This window comes from Ranitomeya imitator, chromosome 3 (genome assembly GCF_032444005.1).
Source record: "Ranitomeya imitator isolate aRanImi1 chromosome 3, aRanImi1.pri, whole genome shotgun sequence".
Lineage (NCBI taxonomy): Eukaryota > Metazoa > Chordata > Amphibia > Anura > Dendrobatidae > Ranitomeya > Ranitomeya imitator.
In genome coordinates, this window is record NC_091284.1 from 379097751 (window position 1) to 379120415 (window position 22665).

The 22665-nt window shown below is 42.4% G+C and overlaps 1 protein-coding gene across 1 annotated transcript in view; it reads left to right on the top strand.

Moving 5' to 3' along the window:
- Nucleotides 1–21165, top strand: part of LOC138669992 (ultra-long-chain fatty acid omega-hydroxylase-like) — a 91908-nt gene extending 70743 nt beyond the window's left edge. The window contains exons 8-13 of the mRNA XM_069756938.1: nt 777–843; nt 1658–1784; nt 15101–15234; nt 16989–17053; nt 17136–17218; nt 19482–21165. Of these exons, the coding sequence (XP_069613039.1) occupies nt 777–843; nt 1658–1784; nt 15101–15234; nt 16989–17053; nt 17136–17218; nt 19482–19653 (648 nt within the window). The 3' untranslated portion in view covers nt 19654–21165. The remainder of the gene's footprint in view (nt 1–776; nt 844–1657; nt 1785–15100; nt 15235–16988; nt 17054–17135; nt 17219–19481) is intronic.
- The last annotated feature ends 1500 nt before the right edge of the window (nt 21166–22665 follow it).

Here is a 22665-nt window from a genome sequence, read left to right on the forward strand (position 1 = left end):
TGCACAAAAAAAGAGGTGATATGAGATGGTTTACTGTATGTAAACCAGGTCTCATATCATGTCGGGTTTTAGGAAGGAGATAGCAAAAGCCGGCAATTGAATTACCGGCTTTAAAGCTATCTAGCGCTGTATGAAGTAATAATATATATACATATATGTGTCTCACTGACATATATATATATATATATATATATATATATATATATAGACAGTATATATGTTTTTTGTTTTGTTTTTTTACACATGGATCCCTTGTATAGCCGTATGTTGGTTTTGCAAGCCTGCGAGAAAAACACGCAGTACGGATGCCATACGGATTACATACGGAGGATGCCATGCGCAAAAAACGCTGAAACACCCTGCCTACGGAGGAGCTACGGACCACTATTTTGGGGACTTTTCAGCGTATTACAGCCGTAATATACGGACCGTATTGTCTTACGCTGAGTGTGACCCCAGCCTAAGACTGCCTCGTGCAGTCGAAACGCGTCGACTGGGTCATGTCGACCATGTACATTTTTCTTTAGTATGCACTATAATTTCTTTTGAAAAAGAAAAGGAAAATCCAGTCCTGTTGAGACGGACTCCAAACTTTTCTATTTTCTTTGATGTGAGGCCAGGGCGAGGTCGGTGTCTGAGCCCCAGGTGGATGAGTGTGGAGCAGCTGGGTGAGCTGGAATCAAGTTTCTATATTTGTCAAGGGTGCTGGGAGTGAGACCCGGGCAAGCTTCATCAAATCAAGCATATCCTCTAAAAAATACATTTTTTTGGCCCAGGATGAAGATGGCAACCAGTTATCAGATGAAGAGCTGAGAGATGAAGTGGACACATTCATGTTTGAAGGTACGTTCATGAAATCTGCACTGCTCTGAAAGATCAAATCAGTTGAAAGATGCCGTGGGAAATAAAGTGATGCTTTATACGTAAGCTCATGGCTGTATAGTGTCTCTGTATAGAGCTCTATTATACTGTTATAGGGCGCACATAGACTTCCATATACCTTTGATGTGTATCCATACAGAGTGTTCATAGGAGTCCAACAGAAAAAAATAAATTACATGTGATTTCATGTTCCATTGAAGACAGTATGAATGGGCCTTTTCAGGAAAAATAGCTATTTTTCTTTCCAGTGCTAGGCAGCCTCTACTTTAATCTGTATGGCAGTTTTTTGCCAAAGTCCTGCTGTATTTTCTATGCAGTCTGTCCGAAGTATGGACAGATGCAACGAACAAGCATGGTTCCGAGCATGTCACTCTGCACCTATCCCAAAAACTGTCTGTGGTCATGGTACATTGGTTCCAAACCACCACAGTAAGTATTATGGCCGACTAATCTTGACTTATCGGATATTAATCTCACTTTCTAAACTACTATACTCCAACCAACATGGTAAGACCGAAAACTAGGGATGTACACAAGGTTATCTAGGATAAGTGAGTGGTTATGTAATGTTACCCTACATGGATGCATGACATCTCGTGTACTTGTGACTTCAGCATTCGGGGTTTCCTACAAACTCATCCCAGAGATCACATATAGTGGGTCCACTAGAGCCGGCCAACACGGCACACATCTCCCATGAGGCGTCAGCACAACACAGTGGAACACCATGGAGCCCTGAGTAACCAATAACCCACATGTTGTTCTCCTCACTAAGGACATGACACCACAGCAAGCGGACTCTCCTGGATCTTGTATAACTTGGCCTCTCACCCTGAATATCAAGAAAAATGCAGAGAGGAAATAAGAGAATTGTTAAAGGGAAGTACAACACACTTGGAATGGTGAGTACCTTGCACAATATGGTTACACAATGGTGGTTTCCTCCGCTCTCAGTAATACCACAGACTATTGCAGACTTTGCTCAGCAGGTAAATGAATTCCTTTAAGAATGTTGTTTTATGAGAAGGAAGAATTGATCAGCTGTATTTTGGAGGCAGCTTATGAGCTTATGAAATGACTAGATGGTGGCCTGATTCTAACGCATCGGGTATTCTAGAATATGCATGCCAACGTAGTATATTGCACAGCCCACGTAGTATATTGCCCAGCGACGTAGTATATTGCCCAGCCACGCAGTATATTGCCCGGTCAGGTAGTATATTGCCCAGTCATGTAGTATATTGCCCAGCCACGTAGTATATTGCCCGGTCAGGTAGTATATTGCCCAGTCAGGTAGTATATTGCCCAGCCACGTAGTATATTGCCCAGCCACGTAGTATATTGCCCAGCCACGTAGTATATTGCCCAGCCACGTAGTATATTGCCCAGCCACATAGTATATTGCCCAGCCACGTAGTATATTGCCCAGTCACATAGTATATTGCCCTGTGACGTAGTATACAGCACAGAGCCACGTAGTATATTGCCCAGCCACGTAGTATATTGCCCAGCCACGTAGTATATTGCCCAGCCACGTAGTATATTGCCCAGTCACGTAGTATATTGCCCAGCTACGTAGTATATTGCCCAGTCACGTAGTATATTGCCCAGCTACGTAGTATATTGCCCAGTCACGTAATATACAGCACAGAGCCCTGTAGTATATTGCACAGTGACGTAGTATACAGCACAGAGCAACGTAGTATATTGGCCAGTCACGTAGTATATTGCCCAGCCACGTAGTATATTGCCCAGCCACGTAGTATATTGCCCAGTCACGTAGTATATTGCCCAGCTACGTAGTATATTGCCCAGTCACGTAATATACAGCACAGAGCCCTGTAGTATATTGCACAGTGACGTAGTATACAGCACAGAGCAACGTAGTATATTGCCCAGCTACGTAGTATATTGCCCATCCACGCATGTCACAGGTTGAAAAAATAAAAATAAACATACTCACCTTCCGAGGGCCACTTGTAGTTCGATCACATGACCGTGACGTCATGGCAGGTCCTTCTCGCGCAGGCGCGCAGGACCTGTGATGACGTCGCGGTCACATGACCGTGACGTCATGGCAGGTCGTTCTCGCGCAGGGCCTGTGATGACGTCGCAGTCACATGACCGTGACGTCATGGCAGGTCCTTCTCTCGCAGGCGCGCAGAGCCTGTGATGATGTCGCGGTCACATGACCGAGACATCATGGCAGATCCTTCTCGCGCAGGTGCGCAGGGCCTGTGATGACGTCGCGGTCACCTGACCGTGACGTCATGGCAGGTCCTTCTCCCATACCACCGGAACCTGCCGCTTGCATGGAGCGGTCACCGGAGCGTAGCCAGGAGTGGGAAAGGCAGCGGAAGGTGAGTATATAATGATTTTTTATTTTTTTTATTGTTTTTAACATTAGATTTTTTACTATTGACGCTGCATAGGCAGCATCAATAGTAAAAACTTGGTCACACAGGGTTAATAGCGGCGGTAACGGAGTGAGTTACCCGCGGCATAACGCGGTCCGTTACCTCTGGCATTAACCCTGTGTGAGCTGTGACTGCGGGGAGTATGGAGCGGGCGCCGACTGCAGGGGAGTAGGGAGGGACTAATCGGACTGTGGCCGTCGCTGATTGGTCGCGGCAGCTATGACAGGCAGCTGGCGTGACCAATCAGCAACTTGGATTCCATGACAGACAGAGGCCGCGACCAATGAATATCCGTGACAGAATGACAGAAAGACGGAAGTGACCCTTAGACAATTATATAGTAGATATCTATTTAGCTTATTAAACTTATATAATCCCTGTACTATTACTGCAATGGCGCAGGATCAGGGTGTCAGCAGCATCAGCAGGCGTGGTGGCAATAAACAGCTGACAATTTATGGCAATGTTCGCTTTTAGTGCTTCCTACTGTTTAACCCCCTAGATGCTGCAATTAAGTGGTTGATAGAGAAAGGAGCTTACGTTTGTACACCATTGGCATTCCCTCAGCGCGTTCGAAGAGTACTGATTATTGTTATGGCAGATTGGAGGTCTAACAATGGCCTCTGAGATTCCCAATTGTGGAAGCCTAAAGCCAGCCATACACAACGATGCGTTTGCCGACAACCATCTCAGTCGACTCTCTCATACACAGGAGCACTCGTTCGACCAACTCATGTGTTCTCCATGAGAAAGTGCCGGCTGATGTGTTTGCTGGTGGCTTATCTCAAGGAGAACAATGCAATCAGCACTCTGAAATCGGACATGCGCGCTTGTACACATTATGCCAAACCTAGGCAAAGTACGGCCCGTGGGCCAATTCCAGCCCTCTGGCTGTTTAGCTCTTTTGCTGCGGACCGAGACAGACGAAGGGCTGAAACAGTGGCCCAAGGGCCGCATTGTGCCCTCCCCCGCTTGCCGTCCATCCACTGCCACAGCTCACTGTCACCACATCCCCTGGATGTAGGCAGCAGTGAATACATTGGTGAAGGACCATGCCTCTGGCTCCATCTTCCACCAATCAGTGTGTGAGCCAGCAGTAACGATTACATCATTTCATAGCGTCAGCTGTGCACTGCGGTGAGTCAGTACATCGGAGAGAGCAGAGGCAGAGCGCTATATGTATATAGGATGCTGTGTCGGGTTCATACTCAATATGTGGGGGCTTATCCTGTATAAAAGAGGCTATGTAGGGCTCATACTACACATAGGGGCTATGTGGGACGCATGCTATATATAAGATGCTATGTGGGAGCATATGCTGTATATAAGGGCTATGTGGGGGTACATGCTGTATATAGGGGGCTTTGTGGGGCACATGCTGTACATCAAAGGCAATGTGGGGCACATGCTGTACATCAGAAGCTACGTGAGGCACATTCTGTGCATCGGAGGCTACGTGGGGCACATGCTGTACCTCACAGGCTACATGGGGCTCATGCTGTACCTCAGAGGCTACATGGGGCTCATGCTGTACCTCAGAGGCTACGTGGGGCTCATTGTTGTGAATTCTGTGGCAGAGCTCCCTCCTGTGGTCACAAGTGGTACTTCGGCTGATTCTCTCTGGGAGCTTCCGTTTGTGGAGGAAACTGGTACGGCTGCTTCTGAGTTTCCTCCCTCAGGTGATCTGGTGAGGTCGTTAGGTGCTTCTCTACTTAACCCCACCTAATGCTTTGATTCATGCTTCCTGTCAATGTTCCAGTGTTGGACTTGTGTTTCTCTGGATCATTCCTGTGGCCTGCTGCTCTGCATAGCTAAGTGCTTCTTTGCTATTTGTTGCTATTTTTTCTGTCCAGCTTGTCTATTTGTTTTGCTGGAAGCTCTGGGACGCAAAGGGTGTACCTCCGTGCCGTTAGTTCGGTACGGAGGGTCTTTTTGCCCCTTTGCGTGGTTTACTTTAGGGTTTTGTGTAGACCGCAAAGTTATCTTTCCTATCCTCGTTCTGTCTAGAATATCGGGCCTCACTTTGCTGAATCTATTTCATCCCTACGTTTGTCTTTTCATCTTACTCACAGTCATTATATGTGGGGGGCTGCCTTTTCCTTTGGGGTATTTCTCTGAGGCAAGGTAGGCTTATTTTTTCTATCTTCAGGCTAGTTAGTTTCTCAGGCTGTGCCGAGTTGCATAGGGAGCGTTAGGCGCAATCCACGGCTGCCTCTAGTTGTGTTTGGAGAGGATCAGGGATTGTGGTCTGCAGAGTTCCCACGTCTCAGAGCTCGTTCTATTATTTTGGGTTATTGTCAGATCACTGTATGTGCTCTGACCTCCATGTCCATTGTGATACTGAATTGCCTTTCATAACAGCTCATGTTATATAGGGCAATGTCAGCATACTTAATTCTGCTCAATATTAAGTCATACAATTAATATTAATATAAAATAAGTATAGTTAATATTAATATTGAGCAGAATTAATTTTAGCCTATTGATTCAGCCCTCCACAACAGTCACTGTCACGATATGGTATGAAATATCATAAGTAGTTCTCTTGCTAGCCTGCGTGGGCTAAGCCCCCCTTCTTGGAGTAACAGTTTGTAGCTGCCAATTTCTGGCTTTCCTTCTCAGAGAGTGTGGGGAGTTTTATGGCCGAACGGAATTTACGACCGGCATTTCCTGTGTAAGCTCTTGTTCAGCTATCAGTGAAGTAGAAACTTCAAGGATCCATGAAAGATTCTTTGTTTAGTTTTTGTTAGATATTAGGCAAACGATTTAAGCTAGAAATACGAAAATATATAGTCGTATTCTCACTCGGTGTATCTACCCATCCCTTGAAACTCGGGCTTCTAACTCCGTCTGGTAAAGAAGTAGGGTTTTCTCTGTAAATATGTATCCCAGATAGGACATATTTGATCTCATTAGAATGCTCACGTTAATCCGAGATGAATGATATGTTGAGTCTGACTCTGTCATGTTTTGTAGCGAAGTTATAGCAAGTAGATAAATTTAAGATTGAAATACTCAGAATGTAGAGAGGAGGGTCTGGATAAGCCAGCCCTTCTGTGATGTCAAAGCCTTAAGGTATTAAGTTGTGGCACACATCCCCAGCTCAGTCCTTCTGCTTGATTTCTTCTTCTGGACTTCTTGTCCTATTGTCCTGGAAGAGCTGAGTACATCCCATGGACTGGGATGTATGGAAACTGCACTAGCCTGGGGTGTCCGCCATGCTTTTAACATGTGAGTGTTATCTTTTCTCATTTATTCCCTTTATGTTATAATTACCCATGTACATATTTGCAATTGTCTCATTTGTAACATCTTTATAAACTATTTTTGATAAAGCACTGCCTAATTATTTTTATGGAATATAATATTTCATATTAGTTCGTTCATCCATGCTCTAAACGTACCCTGTCTCTTGAAGAGAGTTACGCTACTGTGTTGGGTTAGCTTCGGACCCGTTTAATCGAAGCTGGTGGCAGCGAGAAGTGTGCAGACTTTTGGGTTATGTTGTAGCGGCTGCGGCGTTAATAATTATTGTTCCTGCCTGAGTGGGAGTAGTTATCGCGTCGCTGCAGCGTGCCCAATAGCCAGTACATAGCAGGCAGCCTTTCTGGCAACTAATTACCCAGGGTGCAGTACCTAATCTGACCTGAGAGTAAGGGGGGCGCCAGAGAGCTGCAAGTGTTAAGTGGAACTGTAAGCGGGATATACCTAAATCCCTGCAGTTCGTGGTATATAGAAAAGCAGTGGGATACCTAGAATAAGCCCCTGCTGTAAACTAAGAAACTAAGAGGTCAATAGCCTTGTGTGTGGTTTTTCATCACATCGTGGAGTGGAGGGATAACTAAGATAAGCCCCCCTGCACATGTGATAGCCGTCTGTTGGCCTAAAGTCACCTCAATCCGTGACGTAGGGGTGACGGTCACGGTGTGAATCCTGACCGCGGTCAGGGGAATCGTGACAGTCACTGTCTCTCATGTGGCCCCTCGGGAAAATTAATTGCCCATAACTACATTAGACTGTCGGTTGAACCCATCGACGTCTAGTCTAATGTGTATTGAGGTCTTTATGGTATGTGCGCACTTTTTTTTCTTTTTGCCGGCAGGTGAGTCTTCAGAGTTTTTCAAGGGAGATATTCTTCAGGGGCAAAAAAGCTGCTAGTGTCACCTGAAACTTTTTAACATTTCTTGGAAGCTTCTTAAGCCCTGAGGCGGTTTTCACCTCCCTGATCAGGCCAGGTTTTACAATTGTGACCAGTGTCACTTTATGCTGTAATAACTCTGGAACACTTCAACGTATCCCAGTTATTCTGACTTTTTTTTCGTGATACATTGCACATAAAATTGTTAATAAATAACATTTACCATTAGTCTACATTACATCAGGATCATTTTTTAAACATAATTTGTTTTGGTTAGGAAGCTAGAAGGGTTAAAAGATGGTCAGACAATCTGTCTAATTTTTCCAACAAAATTTGCAAAACCAATTTTTTTAGGGACCACATGACACTTGAAGTGACTTTGAGGGGCCTATACGACAGAAAATACCCAAAAGTGACACCATTCTAAAAACTGCACCCTGCAAAGTGCTGAAAACCACATTCAAGCAGTTTTTTAACCCTTCAAGTGCTACACTTTTTACTTTTTTCCACAAAAAATGTTTTGAACCCACTTTTTTTTTATTTTCGCAAGGGTAATAGGAGAAAATGGACCCCAAATTTTGTTAAGCAATTCTCCTGAGTGAACCGATATCCCATATGTGGTGGAACACTACTGTTTGGCTGCACGGCAGGGATGTAGCGTCATTTGACTTTTGAAATACAAAATTACCTGGAATTGATAGCAGACGCCATGTAGCAGTTTCAGAGCCCCTTATGTCTCTAAGCAGTAGAACCCCCCCCATAAATGACCCCATTTTGGAAATTAGACCCATCAAGGAATCTAGATGTGTGCTTTGCAGAATTTTATGTTGAACCGTGAAAATTAAAAATCTAATTTTTCCTACAAAAATGTTGTGTTAGACACAATTTTTTTATTTTCACAAGAGTAACAGGAAAAAATGGTCTCCAACATTTGTTGTGCAATTTCTTCTGAGTATGCTGATTTCCCATATGTGGAGGTAAACTATTGTTTGGATACACTGCCAAGCTCCAAATGGAAGAAATGATATGTCCCATTTGGAGAGCCGCTGATGTGCCTAAACGGTGAAGACTCCCCACAAGTGACCCCATTTTGGAAACTAGACCCCTCAAGGAATTTATCTAGATATGTGGTGAGCACCTTGAACCTCCAGGTGCTTCATAGAATTTTACCATATTGAAAATGAAAAAAAATGATATTTCCCACAAAGTTGCCTTAGACCCAAATTTTTTTCAGTTTCACAAGGGTAAGAGGAAAAAATGGACCCCAAAGTTTGTTGTGCAATTTTTCCTGAGTACAATAGCCCATATGTGGTGGAAGACTACTGTTTGGATACAGTGCCAAGCTCCAAATGGAAGAAGTGTCGTATTGGAGCGCAGACTTTGATAGAATTGTTTGTGGGTGCCATGACGCATTTGAAGAGAACTTGAGGTGCCAAAATAATAGAAACCTCCCCCCACACACCATTCACCCTATACTGGATTTGATGTAGTGTTTTCCTGGTATGTGAATTTTAAAATGTGGTGACGTATGTGAGTGGTGTAGAGTACATCAGGTCGGCATACGTAAAATGTGTAGCGTAGATCAGGTTGGCATATGTAAGTTATGTAGAATACTTCCAGTCGTGCAATAAATTAGAGTACGCTAAATCAGAAATACATTTAGTAGTCCATGGATGAGTGGAACACTTTGAAACAGTCTTTAATGCACAGGCCAGGTTTGTCAGGGCATGCATCGCGCTGGGACCATTATTATTTTATGAGGCCATGCACATGTCACATTTTTTCTTCGGGCAGAGCCTGTCCAAGGAAAAAAATAGCTGTATGCCAAAGTTTGATCCAATATTCGTCTCACACTCTGCTATTTGAGTCAATGGAAGCCAACAGTCTGCATTCGGATGACATTTCTGAGTGCAATCCGATTTCCACAGAATGAAATAAATGGAGACTTTTTTTTTTCTCCATCTTTTCCTCATCTGAGAGAATCGGATCACACTATGCTCACACTGTACAGACAATCTCAGCAGAGTTTGATCAGAGTGTGATGTGCATCATTCACCTGATTCTCTTGGATGAGAGAATATACGGTTGTCTGAACCTGCCCTTAGCCTGAATTCAAACATCAATGTGTCACAGTCCGAGCACAGACCGGCCGCAGGTCTCCTGACCCAAACTCAACAGTCTCATAGTCATATAAGAGGCTGTTGAGTTTGGAAAAGGAGACCCAGGATCATAACGCTTGCCGAATAAGCTGCAAATGGAACCCGGCTACCTGGATCGCAGCGGCCGATTAGCTGATCGGCGCCCCACTTGACTAAAACCTTTGCACAGTACTGTACATCAGGAGCTTTTCCCGGAGTGTCAGATGAAGGGTAAAAGAGATGATATGAACAGAGCATCACCTGTTTTTGATAGCTAATCCTGCACAATGGAGGTGATGACAAGTAAGCTAATGAGTAAAACCTTAAAAGGGTTAATCCTGCTTCACTTTCAAATAGAGAGGTCAGTGGGGAAGGTTTATCTTCTGAAACTTTCTTCAGCCATGGTAGACTAGTTCCAGCCACTCTGTTCATGGTAGTTTGACAGCTCTTAAAAGGTCCCTAATGGCCAGAGAAGCAGGCTGAAAGAACGTGATTGGAAAGCCACATCAACGCCAGAAAAAGGAGCAGAACTGTCAAGCAAAAGGATAAAAAGAATATAGGAAAGGGTTACTAACAGAAATAGCACAAGAAAACTGAGCACTAGTATTACGGATGTGAACAGGATCATGCTGGGTTTACATACTATGAGCCCCACCCAGGGTTCACAGATGGGAGCAAGTTAGGAGTTAACTCCCAAGCTCCCTGCCTCAATGGCACCAGTAGTTCTAGAATAACAATCAGCTGTACCTGCAGCAAAGGCACTGCTGCCCAGTGAAAAACAGAGGGAAAGAACGTAACAGAGGCACAATACCTGCCATTCACGCACCCATCCCAGTATGCATCTGTAGCCATGATGTCCTGATATGGAAGTGAGCGGACCAGGACTAACTTTCTGAACCTTATTTTCTATAAAAATTTCACAAATGTCACAACTTGATGGACAATACCATCTACTATATAATTGTCTAAGGGTCACTTCCGTCTGTCTGTCACGGATATTCATTGGTCGCGGCCTCTGTCTGTCATGGAAATCCAAGTCGCTGATTGATTGTGGCAAAACGTCCACGACCATTGCCACGACCAATCAGCGACGGGCACAGTCCGGCGGCAAAATAGCCGCTCCTTGCTCCCCACAGTCAGTTGAAGACACAAAAGAGAATAGTAAAACCAAAAACACTCAGTTTGAAAAAATGTTTGCAGTAATCCGCAAGTGCTAGTAAAAGATGTAAATAACAGGGTATTTGGTTGATACGTTTTTTGCAAAAAATGTATACTAAGCTGCTCTACCAATCTTCACGGTATACCCATATCAGAGCAGTCCTAACTAATGTATGCAATCCCTATCTGATGTATTTAAAAACCTGATCATCTGTATATTACCTGTGTGAACAGGGTTCAGAGAGGAAAAATCCATGTGTGCATACAGGGTAGAACAGCTTTTGTGCAGATAGCCCAAGAGGAGTGGTGGAACTCCCCAGTCTTGTAGACACAAGAGAACAATTATGGAAACAGGAACACATGGGCTACTTGCACAGTGAACAAGTCTGTAAGAACATGTTCACACACCACCAAGAAACCTGAAGACACAAAAGAGAATAGTAAAACCAAAAACACTCAGTTTGAAAAAATGTTTGCAGTAATCCGCAAGTGCTAGTAAAAGATGTAAATAACAGGGTATTTGGTTGATACGTTTTTTGCTAAAAATGTATACTAAGCTGCTCTACCAATCTTCACGGTATACCCATATCAGAGCAGTCCTAACTAATGTATGCAATCCCTATCTGATGTATTTAAAAACCTGATCATCTGTATATTACCTGTGTGAACAGGGTTCAGAGAGGAAAAATCCATGTGTGCATACAGGGTAGAACAGCTTTTGTGCAGATAGCCCAAGAGGAGTGGTGGAACTCCCCAGTCTTGTAGACACAAGAGAACAATTATGGAAACAGGAACACATGGGCTACTTGCACAGTGAACAAGTCTGTAAGAACATGTTCACACACCACCAAGAAACCTGAAGACACAAAAGAGAATAGTAAAACCAAAAACACTCAGTTTGAAAAAATGTTTGCAGTAATCCGCAAGTGCTAGTAAAAGATGTAAATAACAGGGTATTTGGTTGATACGTTTTTTGCAAAAAATGTATACTAAGCTGCTCTACCAATCTTCACGGTATACCCATATCAGAGCAGTCCTAACTAATGTATGCAATCCCTATCTGATGTATTTAAAAACCTGATCATCTGTATATTACCTGTGTGAACAGGGTTCAGAGAGGAAAAATCCATGTGTGCATACAGGGTAGAACAGCTTTTGTGCAGATAGCCCAAGAGGAGTGGTGGAACTCCCCAGTCTTGTAGACACAAGAGAACAATTATGGAAACAGGAACACATGGGCTACTTGCACAGTGAACAAGTCTGTAAGAACATGTTCACACACCACCAAGAAACCTGAAGACACAAAAGAGAATAGTAAAACCAAAAACACTCAGTTTGAAAAAATGTTTGCAGTAATCCACAAGTGCTAGTAAAAGATGTAAATAACAGGGTATTTGGTTGATACGTTTTTTGCAAAAAATGTATACTAAGCTGCTCTACCAATCTTCACGGTATACCCATATCAGAGCAGTCCTAACTAATGTATGCAATCCCTATCTGATGTATTTAAAAACCTGATCATCTGTATATTACCTGTGTGAACAGGGTTCAGAGAGGAAAAATCCATGTGTGCATACAGGGTAGAACAGCTTTTGTGCAGATAGCCCAAGAGGAGTGGTGGAACTCCCCAGTCTTGTAGACACAAGAGAACAATTATGGAAACAGGAACACATGGGCTACTTGCACAGTGAACAAGTCTGTAAGAACATGTTCACACACCACCAAGAAACCTGAAGACACAAAAGAGAATAGTAAAACCAAAAACACTCAGTTTGAAAAAATGTTTGCAGTAATCCGCAAGTGCTAGTAAAAAACGTATCAACCAAATACCCTGTTATTTACATCTTTTACTAGCACTTGCGGATTACTGCAAACATTTTTTCAAACTGAGTGTTTTTGGTTTTACTATTCTCTTTTGTGTCTTCAGGTTTCTTGGTGGTGTGTGAACATGTTCTTACAGACTTGTTCACTGTGCAAGTAGCCCATGTGTTCCTGTTTCCATAATTGTTCTCTTGTGTCTACAAGACTGGGGAGTTCCACCACTCCTCTTGGGCTATCTGCACAAAAGCTGTTCTACCCTGTATGCACACATGGATTTTTCCTCTCTGAACCCTGTTCACACAGGTAATATACAGATGATCAGGTTTTTAAATACATCAGATAGGGATTGCATACATTAGTTAGGACTGCTCTGATATGGGTATACCGTGAAGATTGGTAGAGCAGCTTAGTATACATTTTTTGCAAAAAACGTATCAACCAAATACCCTGTTATTTACATCTTTTACTAGCACTTGCGGATTACTGCAAACATTTTTTCAAACTGAGTGTTTTTGGTTTTACTATTCTCTTTTGTGTCTTCAGGTTTCTTGGTGGTGTGTGAACATGTTCTTACAGACTTGTTCACTGTGCAAGTAGCCCATGTGTTCCTGTTTCCATAATTGTTCTCTTGTGTCTACAAGACTGGGGAGTTCCACCACTCCTCTTGGGCTATCTGCACAAAAGCTGTTCTACCCTATATGCACACATGGATTTTTCCTCTCTGAACCCTGTTCACACAGGTAATATACAGATGATCAGGTTTTTAAATACATCAGATAGGGACTGCATACATTAGTTAGGACTGCTCTGATATGGGTATACCGAGAAGATTGGTATAGCAGCTTAGTATACATTTTTTGCAAAAAACGTATCAACCAAATACCCTGTTATTTACATCTTTTACTAGCACTTGCGGATTACTGCAAACATTTTTTCAAACTGAGTGTTTTTGGTTTTACTATTCTCTTTTGTGTCTTCAGGTTTCTTGGTGGTGTGTGAACATGTTCTTACAGACTTGTTCACTGTGCAAGTAGCCCATGTGTTCCTGTCCCCACAGTCAGTGCCCGCTCCATACTCCCCTCTAGTCAGCCCTGCGTATGCAGCATCAATAGTAAAAAAGAGCTAATGTTACAAATAATAATAATAATAATAAAAAAAAGGTTATTCTCACCCTCCGACGTGGCGCGGTGTCCTCGGCAGTGCAAGCGGCATGTTCCGGTACCAAGGATGCTATGCGAGAAGGACCTTCCATGACGTCACGGTCATGTGACCGCGACGTCATCCCAGGTCCTGCGCTCAAACCAACCCTGGGACCGGAAGCTGCCGCGTGCACCACACACAGACGCCAGGACTTCAAGGGGCCTTCGGAAGGTGAGTATATGTTTATTTTTTATTTTAAGTATTTTTTAACCACGCATATAGTGCCCACATTGCTATATACTACGTTGGCTGTGTTACATACTGCGTGGGCTGCGTTATATACTACATGGCTGCTATGTACTATGTGGGCAGTGTTATATACTATGTGGGCAATTTTATATACTGCGTGGGCTGTGTTATATACTACATGGCTGCTATATACTACGTGGGCAGTGTTATATACTATGTAAGCAGTGTTACGGTATATACTGTGTGGGCTGCGTTATATACTGTTTGGCCTGTGTTACATACTGCATGGCAACTGTTATATACTGCGTGACCACTGTTATATACTGTGTGGCCTGTATTAACGCATCGGGTATTCAACAATATGTCGTGGCCTGTGCTATATACTATGTGGCTGCTATATACATACTGTACATATTCTAGAATACCCAATGCGTTAGAATCGTGCCACCATCTAGTATGAAATGTTAACGTTTCTATTTTAATTGAAAACCAAAATAAATGATTGTTTTTAATATCAAAACATTGGTCTGCATAGATATTATCTGCTTCGAATCTCGTCTCCTTACATGGAGCCAGCTGATGTTGCTATATTACATTGCCTTTCCACTGCATTGAGGAACCATTAGCACATGGCGCTCTGCGGCTTCTTGGTTTTTTGTTTGCTTATTATCTTTTGCCATCACGAAGCAGCTTATTTACTACTAGGGGGCGCTCATTGCGTGTGGATTGCTAAGCTTTCAGAAATACTAGCTGCATTGGTGTTTAAGAAGCTCCCTCTGGTGGTTGTTGCTGGTAGTTAGGATCAAATTATTCATTCCGGAGATGTGACACATGAAACCCAAATATACAAGGGGAACTCTATCTTTTAGCATAAAGCAAATTGCATACATTATGATATATTAGGTGGATATTTTTTAGGAGGAAAAGTCTTCATCAGGAACGCTTTGTCCAATATTTGCTTTCCTTGATTGCACGGTGTTTCTTCCCAGTATGCTGGTGGAAGTATGTGTAAGGAGAAGATACTGTTGCTGCAAAGCGACTTACACTATTCGTGCAGCGGATCTTGGAAATGTAGGGAATACTCGTACACAACCGCTTTATCTGAGGTTTTCGAAGTTAATGTCTTCTTTAAATGTGCCATTTATTTTGTGCCGTAGGGATGACTTGTCTCAGCTGCCATTTACCACCATGTGCATTAAAGAGAGCCTCCGACTACATCCTCCTGTAACGGTAGTGGCTAGGCGCTGTACTGAAGACATTACAATGCCTGATGGCAAAGTAATTCCAAAAGGTATAGTCTAACCTCGCATAACAGCAAGTTTATCAAATAAAAAAATGAAATCTGGAAATCCGCCATATATATGTGTAAGGGTGGTCTCCCGCATTCATGTTTAAGAAAAATACTTTTTTTTGCAGCAGCAGCAGTTTTTTAGTTTTTGTTTACGGTGTGGATGACATCTGAGTGCAGTCTGATTTCCATAGACTCTCGGAATGGAAGTGATGGAGAAATGTTGTTCTCCATCTTCTCCTCATCCAAGAGAATTGGATCAAACTCTGATCACAGTGTCATTAGCATAATGCCGGATGAAAGAACCTACCGTCGTGTGACCCTAGCCTTAAAGGGAACTGGTCAGTAGTTTTTTTTTCTCCATTTAATCTAAGAGTAGCATAATGTAGGGGAAGAAACCCTGACTCCAGGGATATCACTCAGCAGAGAAACCGGGTGTTCTATCAAAACTGCACCAAGCAGTCCAGTGAGTAACACCTCTCTGGAATCAGGCTTTCTGCCTATACACCATGATGCTCTCAGATTCTATAGCAACAATCTACGGACAGATTTTCTTCAATCAATTTTCAGAAAAGACAAAAACATAATTGTTTTACATAATTGCTCTGCTTTTTGATATACAGTGTCCATCTGTCAAAAAGCTTTAATATTTCCACATTTAAAAAAATATTTTCGGCTGAGCTGCGAGCCATGAATGCACCTTTGCCTCTAGCCCTTTGTCACATGTATCATTTTTCTTGTCTGTCTCATAATTCACTGGCACTCATCTATCCAACAGAATCAGTACGTGCATGCTCATTGTTGTCATCATGCATGAGTAGGCATCCAGCTCCTTCATGGCTGACACTTGTGTGAACTTCTCTATCCATTCAGACACACGTCACTACAAAACACTGTCTCCATACTATGCACAAAGGCCTCCATAAATATCAGCACCAGAAACACCCTCAGACCAAAACAAATCACTGCGTGCCGTCACACGCTGCCTCTGTGGCCTCTTCCCTACAGACCCAGACTTCTGGGCACATCCAGGCCTCGGAGGTCTCTGCGTGTTGTAAGTCACGACATTGTGACATCAAGAAGTGTGCCGAGACCTAATGATGCTTACCACACTCTGAGGTGTGGATGTGGCCAGCAGTCCTGACTTATAGTGGGGAGGCCAAAAATTCATGGCGGATAAAAAAAAGTATTGGACTCAGGGGTCACTGCCTATAGTGAAGAGGCCGGAGATGTGTCTCGATGGTGGAAAGAAGAGGAACTCACAACGAACAGTGCGGCGGCTGGAGAGTATTAGTGTGGTTTTTTTTTTAACTAATACTCCCTCATCGTTCACCTTGTCAACGGTCTCGCTGCCCATCGTCCGATCCTCTTTTTGTTGTTGAGTGACGCATCTCCGGCCTCTTCACTATATACAGTGACCTCTGAAGTCTGGAAGCAGCCGGAAGTCTGGCCTATAGTGATACAGGAAAGAAATATATCTTGGTACCGTGTTAGCCAGTGGATAGCCACTGGCCTATAGTGAAGAGGCCAAAGTTGCAGTTCGCACCGATAAATAGAAGAGGACCGGACGGCGATCAGCAAGTCGGCCTGAGATGTCAACAATCAAGCGAGTATAATTTATAGATTTTTAACGTCTTTCATTCATAGCTAGGAGCCGTTCTTAAGTCGGGGATTGCCTATATATATAAGATAATATAATTCTACAAATGCATATGCTTAGAGATGTTTATATCTTACTATCTACTTGTGTTTTTCAGGAAACATCAGCCTGTTAAGCATTTATGGAACCCATCATAACCCCGCTGTTTGGCCAAATCCAGAGGTACAAAATGTTGTTGGTTTTTTTTTTACCGTATTTTTTTTTCTCAAAAAAATAATCAGAAAGTGCGTTTTCTTTTACTCAGGTCTATGATCCATTTCGGTTTGATCCAAGCTCCACACAGGAGAGATCGTCATATGCATTTGTACCTTTCTCTGCTGGGCCGAGGTAAGGATAACTCTTCCCGGCCGGGTGAATTTCCATTATTATAATTACGTTTTTTTCCTCCTTTCTTCGAAGACCCTTACGGTGAACCTGTCACCTTGGAAAACGGTATTTAACTTAGGTTAATCTGCAGGTAATTATCTTTAGAATGCTGCCGGGACACACTAAAAGTGCGGCTATCGCAGAGAAAATGAAAATATTAGGGTCTTTCAAATGGTGACACTAGCAACATTTTTATTTCACGAATTTCCAATTTATTTTTTAACCAGTTAAATTAATAAAACTATACAAGTTTCATTTTGCTGTAATCTGACTAATCTGGAGAATTAAATTGCCAGGTCATTTTCCACAAATCCCCCCAAAAATAATTTCAGTATTGCGGGGGGTTTGCACAGTTTCACCACTTTTGGATTTTTTTCCCATTTTCCAATACATTGCTTTGAAAAATGATTGAATTACTCTAAAAGTAAAACTTGTCCCTCAAAATAAACAAAACCTAATCTGGTTATACCATTAAAAAAAGGTAAAGGGAACCTGTCACCTCAAAAAATTGCTACTTACCTGGGTTAATCTGCAGCTAAATATGTTGTGAATTCCGCTCTTGGGCTCCCTCCGGTGGTTGTAAGTGGCACTTTTGTGAGTTCTGCTCTTGGGCTCCCTCCGGTGGTTTTAAGTGGAATGGCTGCTCCTTGGATTTAGCAGTCTGCAGCTGCTTTCACTGATTGTCTTTCTGCTCGGCTATTTATGCCTGGCTCTTCCCTTCAGCAAGTGCAGTCAGTATGGATTAATTCAGTTAAGCTGGAAGCTCTGGGAAGCAGATTTACCCTCCACACCTATAGTCAGGTGTGGAGATTTTTTGTATACTCTGTGTGGATTTTTGTAGTTTTTAATACTGACCGCACAGTATTCCGTCCTGTCCTATCTATCTAGCTTGACTGGCCACCTGTGCTACATCCTGGTTTCATTCTACGTATGTCTTTTCCCTCTTCACTCACAGTCATTACTTGTGGTGGGCTATCTATCCTTTGGGGATTTTCTCTGAGGCAAGATAGTTTTCCTGTTTCTATCTTTAGGGGTGGTTAGTTCTCAGGCTGTGACGAGGTGCCTAAGAAGTGACAGGAGCATCCCATGGCTACTTCTAGTGTTGTGTTGAGCTTAGGGACTGCGGTCAGTACAGGTACCACCTCCTTCAGAGCTCGTCCCATGTTGCTCCTAAACCACCAGTTCATAACAAAATAGCATCAAAATGCTACCTAGACACCTTACTGAAAGTGCAGCTACTGGGAGAAAATGAACTTATCTTCTACTGTGAGCCGCCGACTTTCAGTCATGGAGGCATGCACTCCGCCACTACTCACAGCACTTTGATTAAAAGCCGACTCTGCAGTGCATCTGTGCATAGCGAGCTGTCGATCAAAGTGCCAAGGGGGCGGGCGTTCTTACAGCCGCTGCTTACACTATAGTGAGCGATAACTGTAGCTGCTCTGTGAACACTCTCATTTTGAGGAAGATTCGAGGTTTTGATCGATTCCTATTGAATTATTTGCAGTGTTGCCGCAACCAAAAGAAAAATGCAAAACTGGTGTTTTCATTTTCTTATCTCCTTGCAGCGTTTACCAATCAAATTAATTAATGTTCTATTTGATCGGACTTTTCAGAGATACCACAATTGTTTGTTTTTTTAATTCTGATTCTAATTTTTTAATGTTTTTAAAAACGTTGTTTTTCTTTATTTTTTTTAGTCCCCTTAGGGAATTTGAAACGGCAATTGTGCCTTCTCTTCTATTGTATAATGCATTATCACAGTATTGTACTGCATGGTAAAAATGACATGGCAGCCCAACATTGCCCCGCAGTACACTTTAAATTCCAGTATCAGAGGTTGACTGTGACATTTGATCTAAATGCAACAGGCAGAACCTGCTGTGGTTGTGCTGCACTCGCTCTGGTTAGGGGCAGATGCTGGCTGTGTAAAACAGCCATTGTCTGCCAGGAATGATGGAGGCTTAGTTCCTGAGCTGGCATCAAAGATGGGAACCTAACATATGATGTAATAGTGTGTTTTATGTTGGGACGGAGTTAAACAGTAATACAAAAAATGTGGCTATCAAAATCTGATTTGCAAATATTTGTAGTTTTAATCAAGAAATAAGTGTATTTAGGTTGAAATTATGTTTCAATAGAATGTTTGGATTAAACATTTACATTTTTTTATTTTTTTTTTGCAGTTTTTTTAATAACATAACTTATGGTTTTTAACCTATAGGAATTGTATTGGCCAAAACTTTGCCATGGCGGAAATGAAAGTGGTGCTTGCTCTTACACTTCTCAACTTCAAGGTGACTTTGGACCCCAACAAGTCAGTCCGCAGGATGCCAGAGTTGATCTTAAGAGCAGAGGGCGGCCTGTGGCTTCAAGTGGAAATGCTAAAAGCCTAAATGTTCAGCAGGCGATGGAAAGCTATAGAGTAGACTTCTCTACTGTAACATGATAATTATTATAGTCAAGTTTATTTTCTACTATGATTTGTCGTCTTCACAAAATTCTAGCAGATTATTGTAGGCAAAACTGAAATAAAGGGGATCTAATAGATCGAAGTCTCTTAATGACATATGATGATCTTAGAAACACAATGTATCTGGGGTCTGCTTTGAATGGCTGTTAATTCTTTACGCAGTCTGTATGTCAAAGCCAAGTCTCTGCTACATGTTTGTGTTTCATGTCATATTATCTGACCTTTCTAATTATTGGCTTGCCATGAGACTTCATACCACACCCGGTGATGTCAAACTTGCCACTTTGCCTTTAGACCTCACCCCAAAGGTTTTGTGTTTATAATATTATCAAATGTCATTAGGAGAGATCATTAGATCTATGAGTAAAAAAGTTGCAATGTATGGAGGACTTTTACCAGATCTATAGAAACCAAGTACGACTCTTCTGCATATGGTATAGTTAATTTCTGTAATTAATACTATGTTAGGGTTTTCTCTCGGCACACCATCTCATATATGTATGGTAGAGATGAGCGAGTAAATTCACAGGACCCCGGTCAGTACTCTGATCACTAGACAGGAACCCTGTGAACCTCCTCCTACCTTCTGGCATCCACAGTTCTTCTTTTAATTAGCTTGTCTAGCGCAACATCGTGTATCACCACGCCACATCGCTGACATTGCCCAGTGGTTGGTGATACCAGCAGGTAAGGAAGCAGTTCACAGAGCTCCTATCCAGCGGCCATGGAATACCGACCAGACCACGGGAAAGTCTCTTATTTTCCTAAGAGACTAATCCACCTCCCCTTTATCCTCCTATAAAAATAAAGTATATGTTCAGCCAAGCTGTATGCATATCCTAACTTTGAAATATGAGTCTACTTGGCATCATCAAAAAAAATTCTACTTTTTCAAAGATAACTTCCTGCTTTCAGACCGGTTATATATAACTAGTGCAGACAGGTTTCCAACCACCTCCATAGAGAAAAGTATGAATATTCTTATTAATCAGCTAAAAAATAGGTACTGTTTTAATTGTTTTAATAGTTTATGCCATGGCTACAGCTAGTACATGAAAAGGGACATCAGGCCTAAGCTATTTCTGGTCTCACGTACGGACTAGAGAGCTCACCCACTCCTAGTGACTCTGCCGAAATCTTGTTCCTTCTTCAGCACCACCTAAACAGCACTGGAAATCCCCAACATATGCTACAGAGTAAAGAGCCTTTGATTTGTATGTCTATATTACATGTCCAAAAAATTATTTGGGCAGAATTTCCCAGTTAAGAGGAAGCTTGTTGACCGCAGTCCCCTAAGTTTTGTGTTTCTTTTTATTTAGTTTTAACAGGACTAATGATATGCAAAGTTGTAGAACATGTCAAATACAAATTGAAAAATAAATGGTTAATGTTTTATTATTAATAAACAGAAATAAAGACGTGCATTATTATTATTCATTTCTGTGACATTTTATTCAAAATTCGAAATGTTAAATGATTGTTAAAATATTAATACACATAAAAAACACAAGTTGTACAGGTGAATATAAAGTGCAGAAGGGGAAAAGGTGGAAGATTGCATCCTGTGTTATTTACCAAAATATGTGAGATTTCACATTTTCAGAAGGTACAATATCATAATGAACAGTACAGAATGAGAAAAAAACAAACCTCGTTTGTCATGCTCTAAGGAAAAAATACCCGTTGATTGCCAATGTTAGGGCTAGCGGAACACACCAAATAAGTTAATAGATATAATAAGGTGCGTTCGCAGCCCGGGGTCCACCGTGCAGAGATGGAACCTGCTGCTAAGTAATGATGAACTATATGGCGATACAATAAGGATACACACATGGGTTAACTTCACCCTGTATGAAGAAAGCGATCCCTGTCAAGTCACAGGGTTGCGGTACCGCACAGAGAGCGCAAGCAAGGAACCACAGAACTCTATCCCAGGACACAGGATTAGAGTTAGTGTAGACCTCTTGCGATCGACCAAGGCCCAGGCAGCAGCTGCCAAGGCAAACAGGATCATGGGGTGCATTAAAAGAGGTCTGGATACACATGATGAGAGCATTATACTGCCTCTGTACAAATCCCTAGTTAGACCGCACATGGAGTACTGTGTCCAGTTTTGGGCACCGGTGCTCAGGAAGGATATAATGGAACTAGAGAGAGTACAAAGGAGGGCAACAAAATTAATAAAGGGGATGGGAGAACTACAATACCCAGATAGATTAGCGAAATTAGGATTATTTAGTCTAGAAAAAAGACGACTGAGGGGCGATCTAATAACCATGTATAAGTATATAAGGGGACAATACAAATATCTCGCTGAGGATCTGTTTATACCAAGGAAGGTGACGGGCACAAGGGGGCATTCTTTGCGTCTGGAGGAGAGAAGGTTTTTCCACCAACATAGAAGAGGATTCTTTACTGTTAGGGCAGTGAGAATCTGGAATTGCTTGCCTGAGGAGGTAACATAGTAACATAGTAACATAGTTAGTAAGGCCGAAAAAAGACATTTGTCCATCCAGTTCAGCCTATATTCCATCATAATAAATACCCAGATCTACGTCCTTCTACAGAACCTAATAATTGTATGATACAATATTGTTCTGCTCCAGGAAGACATCCAGGCCTCTCTTGAACCCCTCGACTAGGTGGTGATGGCGAACTCAGTCGAGGGGTTCAAGAGAGGCCTGGATGTCTTCCTGGAGCAGAACAATATTGTATCATACAATTAGGTTCTGTAGAAGGACGTAGATCTGGGGATTTATTATGATGGAATATAGGCTGAACTGGATGGACAAATGTCTTTTTTCGGCCTTACTAACTATGTTACTATGTTACTATGACACCACAATTGGGGTATCAGAGGTAACTAATATGCACAGAAGTGCATGCTGTGCCACACTAGTGGACACCACTAACCACCCAGACTTGGGTAAGGTAA